The sequence below is a fragment of the Psammomys obesus genome, unplaced genomic scaffold (assembly GCF_907164565.1).
Source record: "Psammomys obesus unplaced genomic scaffold, mPsaObe1.curated_primary_1811, whole genome shotgun sequence".
In the NCBI taxonomy this organism is placed as follows: Eukaryota; Metazoa; Chordata; class Mammalia; order Rodentia; family Muridae; genus Psammomys; species Psammomys obesus.
This window is the reverse complement of record NW_026589137.1, coordinates 9,040,155-9,051,400: the sequence shown is the minus strand read 5'-3', so window position 1 is coordinate 9,051,400 and position 11,246 is coordinate 9,040,155. Positions and strand designations below refer to the sequence as shown.

At 39.9% G+C, this 11,246-nt stretch overlaps 1 protein-coding gene across 1 annotated transcript; it reads left to right on the top strand.

Moving 5' to 3' along the window:
* Window positions 1–8,124: 8,124 nt before the first annotated feature.
* On the top strand, window positions 8,125–8,394 carry Sertm2 (serine rich and transmembrane domain containing 2). The gene has a single exon (XM_055604959.1). It carries the CDS (start codon window positions 8,125–8,127, stop codon window positions 8,392–8,394), a length of 270 nt encoding a protein of 89 aa, XP_055460934.1.
* Window positions 8,395–11,246: the final 2,852 nt, after the last annotated feature.

Sequence of the window (11,246 nt, the reverse complement as noted above, 5' to 3'; positions counted from 1 at the left end):
ATTTCATGATTTCCTTGTTTTTTATTGTTTAGTAGTATTCCGTTGTGAAAATGTACCAAAGTTTCTGTATCCATTCCTCAGTTGAGGGACATCTGGGTTGTTTCCAGATTCTGGCTATTATGAATTAAGCTGCTACGAACATGGTTGAGCAAATGTTTTCTCCATGGCCTAGTTAAGCCACCTCGCCAGGGGTGAGCCAGCCACTGAGTTTATGTCAGAGACAGGCCCTGCTCTTTTTACAAGGGAAACCACATGCAGACTGAGCAGCCCATGGGTTACATCTCAACAGGGCGTCAAGGTCCTCTCCATGCATGGTCCCTGGTTGATTCATCAGTCTCTACAGGAAAGATTATTTGGCTATGTTGGTCTCCTTGTGCCACTCCTGTCCCCTCTAGGTCTTTCTTTTTTTCCCGTCTTACATAAGATTCCCTGCACTCTGCCCAAAGTTTACCTTTGAGCCTCAGCATCTGATTTGATACCCTGATGGGCAGAGTCCTTCAAAGGCCCCCTGTGGAAGGCTCCTGTCCTGTTCCTTGTCTTTTCCTACTTCTGATGTCTGTTTGCCCTTCTGAATGAGGATTAAGCCTCTTTCCTAGGGTCTTCCTTGTTGTTTAGCTTCTTTAGGACTATAGATTTTAGTACATTTATCCTATGTTATATGGTTAATATCCACTTTTTTTTTTTTGCAAACACAGTCAGACATTTATTTTTTAATGTTGAATTCTATTTTTCTTGTTACCAGTTTTTAAAATATTTTAATCTATTTTTAATTTACTACAATTTATTCACTTTGTATCCCAGTTGTAGCACCCTCCCTGCCTTGTCCCTTACCAATCCCACCTCTCCCTCTTCTCCTCCCATGCCCCTCCCCTAGTCCACTGATAGGAGAGGTCCTCCTCCCCTTCCATTTGACCCTAGCCTATCAGGTCTCATAAAGACTGGCTGCATTGTCTTCTTCTGTGGCCTGTTAAGGCTTCCCCCACACACACACTCAGGGGAAGGTGATCAGCTGGGTTCATGTCACAGATAGTCGCTGTTCCTCTTACTAGGAAACCTACTTAGAGAATGAGCTGCCATGGTCTTAGGTTATCTCCATGAATGGTCCTTGGTTGAAGTATCAGTCTCAGAAAAGACCCCTGTGTCCTGATTTTTTGGTTCTGTTGCTCTCCTAGTAGAACTCCTGTCCCATCCAGGTCTTTCTATCTCACCCTTCTTTCATAAGATTCCCTACACACTGCCCAAAGTTAGGCTATGAGTCTCAGCATCTGCTTTGATACCCTGTTGGGTAGAGTCTTAGTCCCTCTGAGGTCAGCTTCTGTCCTGTTCCCTGTTTTCCCTCTCTTTTGATGTCTATCCCGTTTGCCTTTCTGAATGAGGATTGAGCATCTTACCCAGGGTCCTCCTTCTTGCTTAGCTTTTTTAGGTGTACAAATTTTAGTTTGTTTATCCTATATTATATGTGTAATATCTACTTATAAGTGAGTATATACCATGTGTGTCTTTTTGCTTCTGGGTTACCTCACTCAGTATGAGATTTTCTAATTCCTTCCATTTGCCTGCAAATTTCATGATTTTCTTGTTTTTAATTGCTAATTAGTATTCCATTGTGTAAATGTACCACAATTTCTGTATCCATTCTTGAGTTGAGGGACATCTAAGTTATTTCCAGATTCTGGCTATTTGAATAAAACTGCAAAGAACATAGCTGAGCAAATGTCCTTGTTGTATGGTTGAGCATCTTTCTGTTATATGCCTAGGAGAGGTATAGCTGGATCTTGAAGTAGCAATATTCTTAATTTTCTGAGAAAGTGCCAGATTGATTTCCAAACTGGTTGTACAAGTTCACATTCCCATCATTGTATATATTCATTGTGTGTGGTACTATGTTACATCAAAACATTTCACACAAGTGTATATTGTACAGTGAATATTTATCTCCTATACCAGCACTGTTTCTAAACAGTTTCACTTCTCTCTCTCTCTCTCTCTCTCTCTCTCTCTCTGTCTCTCTCTCTCTCTCTCTCTCTGTGTGTGTGTGTGTGTGTGTGTGATTTTTGTATCTATATAAAATTCTAGGACTTGTAGGCAAGAGAAAACATGATATTTGTCTTTCTGAGATTAACTTAATTTGTTTGTTGTGGATATTTCTAATTGGATCCATTTTTGTGGAACCAACATAACTATGTTCCTTTTCTTTATGGCTGAAAAAATTCTATATACTATTCTCTCATTTTCTTTATATATTTCTTGGTTAGACTTTCTTCACATTTAAAAATAAGTCACACTCACCTCCTTCTGAAGGGGGAGCAGCCTTACCAGGCCACAGAGGAGAACAATGCAGCCAGTCCTGATGAGACCTGATAAGCTAGGATCAGATGGAATGGGAGGAGGGCCTCCCCTATCAGTGGACTTGGAGAGGGGCACGGGAAGAGAAGAGGGAGGGAAGGTGGGATTGGGAGGAGATCAGGGAGGGGGTACATCTAGGATACAAAGTAAATAAATTATATTAAAATTTTAAAAAAATACTCAAAAAATCACACTAACATTGATTATGCACAGGTTGCTGAACAAAAATCAATGTATTGGGTATTGGATAATGCTTGAAAGAGGTAGATGGGGGTGAGATGATGAAAACGTCTTAATGATTGTTCTCTTGCAATTGACATTTGTTCAAAGGCATTTGTCTATGATTGTGCATTGCATTCCCTTAGTAAACAAACAAACAAAAAACTTGAATTAACTAATGATGACAGAGTGCCAAAGTGACGACACATCGTTTATCAAGACCTGTATATTTTAACTACATGGGCAACCGAAAAGATACTAAAGTGCTATTGAGGTCTTTCCCACTTGGCTTAATATATAGCAAACACTTAGTTTTTTGTTTTGTTTTGATTTTTTTTGTTGTTGTTTTGCTTCTCATCTGGAAGGTGTATGGAAAAGTTACTTATAATAGTCAAAGGTGGAAATATATGAAGCTCTTATTTCTAGGAGAGTATCAGTTCTTCTGTTGTCTATGGTCCTCCTTGGCCTCTGCCACTGTGGGAGGGTTGTAATATCTCTCATGTAGCCCAGGCTGACCTTCATTGTCCCATGTGGCTGAGGATGGCCTTGAACTCCAATTCTCCTGTCTCCACCTCTTGAACTAAGAGATGTATATCTCTAAGACTGGCTCTAGGCCACTGTAGCACTCTTGGTGAAAGAAACCACAGGGAGGAGGTTGGTTGGGAAAGCAAGGTGTTCAAAATGACACCCGTTTAAGACAAACAGGACCTTTAATACCCAAAGGAACATTTTGACCAAAAGATGTTTCTGTGTGAGTTGCCTGTGACTGTCAAGAGTCTTCAATTTGAAGTGCTCTGTTCTAATTGTAGAGTGGTGCTTCTAGGTCTTGGCTGCATATTAAGATCACCTGTGAAGTTTTTAAGCAGTACACCCTCCATATAATATGAACGATTTGGTATCGCCACAGGGTGTGTGTGTGTGTGTGTGTGTGTGTGTGTGTGTGTGTGTGTTCATGAGACAGAGAAAGAGAGAGAGTTTGTGTGTGTGAGAGCACATTTCAGAAGCTTAAATAGTAATCCTGAAGCACACCCATGACTCAAAAGCATTCCCTAAAGAATATGCTTAGAAACTAAGTGGTAACATGCTACAAACAGAAATTTCAAGGTCCTGTCCTTAGGGATTCTGACCAGAGCTCAAGGGAAATGACCTATGAATTTGCATTTTAACTAGCATGCTCCTGGTGCATTATTCTGGTGAAGAATCTTCTTTCAACTTCCACTAAGGAATCTTATGAAATGGGGGGGGGGGGAGATAGAAAGACTTTTTGGAGGGGACAGGAACTCCACAAGAGGAGCAACAGAACCAAAATACCTGGGCCCAGGGGTCTTTTCTGAGACTGATACTCCAACCATTGACCATGCATGGAGGTAACTTAGAACCCCTGCACAGATGTAGCCCATGGCATCTCAGTGTCCAAGTGGGTACCTTAGTAAGTGGAACAGGGACTGTCTCTGACATGCACTAAGTGGCTGGCTCTTTGACCACCTCCCCCTGAGGGGGGAGCAGCCTTGCCAGGTCACAGAGGAAGACAATGCAGCCAGTCCTGATGAGACCTGACAGGCTAGGGTCAGATGGAAAGGGAGGAGGATGTCCCCTATCAGTGGACTTGGAGAGGGGCATGGGAGGAGAAGGGAGGGTGGGATTGGGAGGGAATGAGGGAGGGAGCTGCAGCTGGGATACAAAGTGAATAAACTGTAATTAATAAAACAATTAAAAAAAGAAATATTATCAGGAAAAACCCAGGGCTGCAGGATAATTATTCTGAGTGTTTCTTTTCTACAGGCTCCATAACACAGGTGCATAAACTGGGTGTGTAAATATGACAGAAATGGATGCTATGTGTGTGGCACAAGCCTCTGATTCTTGCACTTGGAAGGAAGAGTCAGGGGAATTTTTGCAAGTTGGAGAACAGTCTGGCCTTCACAGCAAATTCCAGGTCAACCAGGGCTATGTAGTAGTGAGACCCTGTCTCGAAAATAAAATGTATTCACTTAATCCAGGAAGCTGTCTAGACTGCCACTAATATAAATCCAGGTATCAACTGAGAAATGCATCTTTGGAAATTTGTTAGGGAAAATCCTTCCTAACTTTGTCTAACCTCCAGTATTTGCTGGCAATCATTGGCATTCTTTGATTTGTACATACATCACTGCATTCTCTGCTTGGTCTTCAGTAGGACATCAATCACTGGATTGTGGCCAACACAATGACCTCATTTAATTTGATTACATCTTCAAAAGCCTTGTAAGAACATAAGGTCAGATTCCCAGGTACTGGAGGTAAGAACAAATACAGCATGCGCAAGGCCTATACATATTTAAATCAGACAACATCCCAGCATTAAGAAAAGGAAGTGGACACAGGATCACGCCCCAAACCAAAAAGCTATTAGCAATTGATACCTGCTGGGAAAGGAAGAATTTGGTTTTCTCCAATGGAATGTCACTTGATATGTCTATCACACTATAGGTTAAGCTCCATGCCCAGGAGGAGTTGACCAAAACAAAATGTACTCCACTGTGTGTGTGTATGTGTATGCACATAGGTGTGTTCGAGTGCACTTTTTGTTTTACTTTGATTTGTTATTTTTGACTCTAAGTTTTTTGTTTGTTTTGGTTTTCATTTTTGGGATTTTTAAGAGAGAGAAAGAGAGAAAAAAACATGAAGTTGGGTGGGTAAGGGGTGAAGAGGATCTGGGAGAAATTAGACAAGAGAAAGGAATGTCATCAAAATATAGTATGCAACAGTGTTTTAATTTAAGAAAATCCAAGACCTTGAAGTAAACAATGATAACAGATCAACTGTCTAGAGGAAAAGCAATACCTCATTCCCAAAGATCAATGTTCAGAGAATCACTTCCATAGAATATGTATTCTAGATATTGATCCCAGATAAACCCAAATCAAAAATCATAGAATTTTAAGTATATCTACCCTAGACCATTGCATCAAAGATAAGGCAAATAGTGCCACTGTCTCTCCTTTGCTAATTTCTTATGATCAAGGTGGCTCTGTGTAGGAAGTAGGGGCATTAAGCGGGGAGACTAAGATGCATGTGAATCATACATAGTGTGACACTGAAGACTAGGGAATATAAACTCAAACTGAAGTGTGGGAAAAACTCAGTGACGATGAGTAATGTGATGGTTGGACCTATTTTTTATATATTAATTACAGTTTATTTACTTTGTATCCCAGCTGTAGTCCTCTCCCTCACCCACTCCCAACCCCACCCTCCCTCTCTCATCTCCTCCCATGCCCCTCTCTAAGTCCACTGATAAGGGAGGTCCTCCTCCCCTTCCATCTGATCCTAGCCTATCAGGTCTCATCAGGACTGGCTGATTGTCCTCCTCTGTGGCCTAGCAAGGCTGCTCCTCCATCAGGGGTGGGGGAGGTCAAAGAGTCTGCCACTGAGTTCATGTCAGAGACAGTCCTGCTTCCCTTTACTAGGGAACCCACTTGGATACTGAGCTGCCATGGGCTATGTCTGAGCAGGAGTTCTAGGTTATATCCACGCATGGTCCTTGGTTGGAGTATCAGTCTCAGAAAAGACCCCTGTGCCCAGAAATATTTACTCATTGTGGAGTTCCTGGGTTGGACCTATTTCTATTAACATTCATTAGATCTGTTAAAAAGAGATAGAATGAGGTACATTGCCAGCAATCTTCTGCAGTTGCCTACAGAAGTGTGACAAATTATGGTTCTTTCTATTATTTATTTTAGTCACTTATATTCTACGTTAATCTTTGAAATGACAAGCAAAACCATTCTCTTCAGACAGAGGAAGATTTTTAACAATAAAGACAAGGTTCTACCCTGCCTCATAATGAAGGATATAGTTATTTACTCAGAATAGGCATACCCTCCAAGTTATTTTGGTCTATAAACACTGAATCAAATTAATATCTTCACACCACAAGCCCAAATGAGAAAGAACAAGAACAATATTAGAGAAGCCTGAATTCCTGAACCTTCTGTGACTCATTAAAGTGACAATTGTCACTGGAACCTGGAGACTGAAAACCAAATCTTGAAATTCAGGTCTTTGTTTCAATAGCCAGCTTTATCAATATATTTGTTAATATATTTATTTATCTAAACCGACTAAAACATTCTGATAAACCTATTTGGGAGGGGGCTGTTTGCTAGAGGGCAGGGAAGTGGAACAATTGGCCAATTAAAAGACCCTTGTGTTCTTGCCTTATACACTACTAATTTTCTTCCATATCAGATTTTTAAATACCAACAATACATTGCCAGACAGGCTAAGTGACTGTGGGATGCCTCAAGGGCACTAGAAATTAAATAGAAGGAAAGATCAGCTCAAGCCTTTCCAGTGTTCCTGTCCTGGTTAAACGCTTTTAAAAGCTCACTGCTTGAGCCCCATCACAAACCAATAAAGTTTAAATCTCTAAAGTCATACTTGGAAGATTAGTATCCAAAAATCTAGACTGGGGATCAGGATCTGTATAATAATAAGAGAGCTCAGTAAAGCCCATAATCAGTCAGCATGAAAAACACTACACTAATGTAGCCTAATAATTAGTTCCAGTTTAGTAAGTGATATGATTGTTCTTTCATCTTTTAATGGCCATTTGCTGCATAGCAAAAAAGAATTTAAAACTATGTAAACTTATGTTTGTTTATTTTAAAGCCAGTTTTTTTTTTTCCGGCAGCAATTTGCACTGTATATGTTTATATCCATTTCAAAATAATTTTCTACCTATTTTTTGATAATTGAACTCTTCTCTCTTTTATCTATTTTTAGGAAAATTAATCTGTTGAAGAATCCTAACAGTCGAATTCTCTGAGCCCTGGCCTGTTGCCAGCATCTCTGAGACCTCTTCCTTCTCTTGAGAGTCAGTGGATGCAACAACACTTTCCCTGTAACCTATAACAAGGGATGGCCGCAAAGCTGTAGACAATTCCTACCCTGTATTCTTATATCCTTCAAGCTGGGCATCTGGACAGAAACATTATAGTCTCCAACCTTAGAGAAGATTGACAAAGTCAGGCAAAGGGGTTGAAAACTCAGATATGCTGAGCCAGAGATATCCAAAACCCTTTAGCAAGTCACCTCACAAAAGCACCCAATTAAATTTACACCATTAGTCTGCAGATCTAGATGAGCTGTGCATAAAAAAGGAGCCTTTTATCCTTTTACAAAAAAAGGCAGACGTCTAATATAATACCCTAAGAGATTCCTGTCTCCATGCCAGTATTATAAAGCAGTTTCACCATATTTATTTTCACCAGCGTAAGACTCAGAGTGTGAAAATTGAAGATTTATCAATATATTTGTCAATATATTTATTTATCTAAACCGACTAAAACGTTCTGATAAACCTACTTGGGAGGGGGCTGTTTGCTAGAGGGCAGGGAAGTGGAACAATTGGCCAATTAAAAGACCCTTGTGTTCTTGCCTTATACACTACTAATTTTCTTCTATATCAGATTTTTAAATACCAACAATACATTGCCAGACAGGCTAAGTGACTGTGGGATGCCTCAAGGGCACTAGAAATTAAATAGAAGCAAAGATCAGCTCAAGCCTTGAGCGATGACGGAACTGCATTTTAAGTATCATGGAAATCTCACTGGGAGGGCTCATTTTCCCACTCTGGCAACAGAGGTTGACAGCACTGCAGACAAGTATTCCAACCTATACATGTATGTGGGGTTATTCCTGAGCCTCCTGGCCATTCTTCTCATCCTGCTCTTCACAATGTTGCTTCGACTCAAACATGTTATCTCGCCCATCACTGAGAGCACAGAGACTGTTCCTCAGTTCACAGATGTGGAGATGCAGAGCCGAATTCCCACTTCATAAAATGGACGATGGCGTGACATGACAAATATGAGCAAACCCTGGCATGTTGATGTACAGGAAGGCTTACTTTCGTTCATGAGACTTCCAATGTAACGACAAGCTGCTCGTGTTTTCTGTTCACTGTTCTTCATTTTGACTGTGCTCGCGGGACCTCTAAAAAGCTTGAGAGTCATTCTTTTAAAGGAACATGGGAAAAGAGCAGCTGGCTGGGCTGGCAGGTTTCCTTAGTAACCAAAGAGAGCCTTGAAAAAACTTCAGACCACAGAAATTCATATGCAGCAGTTGGAAAACACAAGATACCTGGAGCTGCAAGAACAACAATTTACCTTCAAAAGTTGTGAGGACCTCCAAGAAAATGGCAGGCTTTAACTTATTACTTTAGCCCTAGAGAATTGCTTCATGCATAATACAGACATCTTCTAATATAGAGCTAAAATCATGTCATAGGTGAATGATAGAGATCATTAACCTTGCCTCAAAAAAAAAAAAAAAAAATCAATGCTTTGCTCATCATAGGCCATCGGCATTCTCCCAAATGAAAGAAGAGATATATTTAATGAATCAGTTACGCTTTAAAGAGAAACTTTGCCAAAAGTTTCGGGTGAATGAGAAAGAGGTGAATATTATATCTGTGCTATTACTATTACTGGACTCTTAAAAACTTGGATAATGGCAGATGTATTACTACAATCTGGGATAATGAGCTGCCTCCAAATCGAGGAAAAATTAAATAAAACTGCTCCCATGATAAGGACATCTACATTATACATGCAGCTTATTTTTCTCCCTCTATATGGCAAGCCATGATTGAGGTGCATGCAAATATGAATTTGATTTGAAGGTGGACTTGGCGAAGAAGACCCAAGTGTATTTCAAGGCAGAAATGAAATAATCTTGGGATTCTGTTACAGAATAATTGGTACTTTGACCAAAGCATGCCAGATTTCTGAGTCTCATGTTTTTCTTGTTGAAAACTGTTCAGAGAGCTATTTCATCATCACTTTTTAGCTATGAGCATAAGACACACTGATACCAAGGGGGATAGGACTAACGGTTACCCTTCAACAAATTCTTAATAAAATCAGTCTCCTCAAATGTGACATTTGTCTTTCCCAGAAAATGTTCTCTTACTGGTCCCTGCCAAAAACTGAAGTGTTTCACTTATTACCCATACAAAAAAACATAATGTGAAAATTTCCATTCTCATCAGTAGCACTAGCATGCCAGTAATGGATAATTTAATTTAAAAACAAACTTGACTTTCCAAAGTGAAACCAAAGGAGACAAGCGACGTTTACAAAGTAGAAATTGTAAAATTGGTCATAGTTTTGCCACCAAAGAAATGGTATACCTGTTTTAGAGTTTACCTGCTCATAATTAAAAAAAAAATCAGTTGCTTCTTGTAATTAAAGCATGTTCATCAAATTTCATGGAATCTCCCTTAGAGACCGAGGTGGTGGCAAAAAAAATGGAATGGATGTGAAATTTACGGCACCTGTGCCAGGCATATTTATATCTCTGTAGTTTGTAACTAATTTAGATTGGCCCCTTTACTGTGATCTGAATCTAGCATGGTGATGGAATTCCCAAGTGCGTTCTTCTTTTATACACAGTCATTTGCCAGTGCTCCCCTCTCCAAGGGGCTGCACAGCATGAAATCCCCACATGAAGAACCAAACTTAGCAGCAAGGCTGACTGCCACACCTGTTACAACTGTGCCCCATCAGAGAGAGCAGCTGCATTCTGCACCACCCAGAAGAAATTAGCAGGTAGGCTAAGACTTGGGTAGGACTTTGGGCTTTATATTTTCCAAAATGCAAAGTCACTCTTAGAGGAATACATATTGGTAGCTTAAGTTGTGCTTATACTCAATACTCTGACTCCATGGACTTTCAGAATGTTTGACTTTTAACTCTACATGGGCTTCCCCAAGACTGGCAATATACCCATGAACTTAAGGACACGGGTAATCCCCTCATTCCAGGTTCTCCTTTTTGTGTCCACAGTATTTGAATGCACTTTACAGTGGATAAGTCAGTGGCCAGAAAAATATTGAAGCTGGCAGTGAACAGCCAGCTCCTTAATGCCTTGTTGCTGAAACAGATGAAGACACAGCCTGCTCATTACCTAACCTCTCCACCCTAAATTTCAGAATATTAAACTTGCTTTGGAAGCACTGCCTTGGGTGATGATTCCTAATTTATGATGAGATTGCTCACCAAGAAAACAACCACCTGCTTTCATCACAACAGCCCCTGTGGGATCCAGATCTTAACTGAACGCTAACCAAGGCACACAGCAGAGATCACGCCAAAATAGCAACATGATCCACCACAGTTTCAAATAATATAACACACATGGATGTGTCATTATGGTAACTGACACAGTATTTAATCTTTAAGAGAATAAGCTGAAGTTTTCATGACAGTGAAGCAAAGAAAATATCCATTTCTATTCAAGTAGATCATATTCTCAAATGTATTCATTAGCATATCACTGCTTTAAAAGTCAGCTAGAGTAACCAGTGGGCATAATTTAAGTTTCTTTTTCTGTGAAAAATACAGACTTAATAATTCCCTGCCATGCCCCATTCTCTCTCAAATTGCACGTGAGCTGAGACATGAACAGGTAGGTCACTTACATGCATAGGTACTCTATTTTAATGCATATAAAAATGCTCATATATCAACAACTTCCTGCAATTTAGCCTAATAAAAGACACATGAATTCTCCAAGTAAAATACAACGTTCATATGGGCACTGCTAAATATATACTTTGCATATATTTCAGAATCATTAGCCTATATGAAACAAGGCATATTGCAAAGGGTTAATTATGTACTGAACCATAA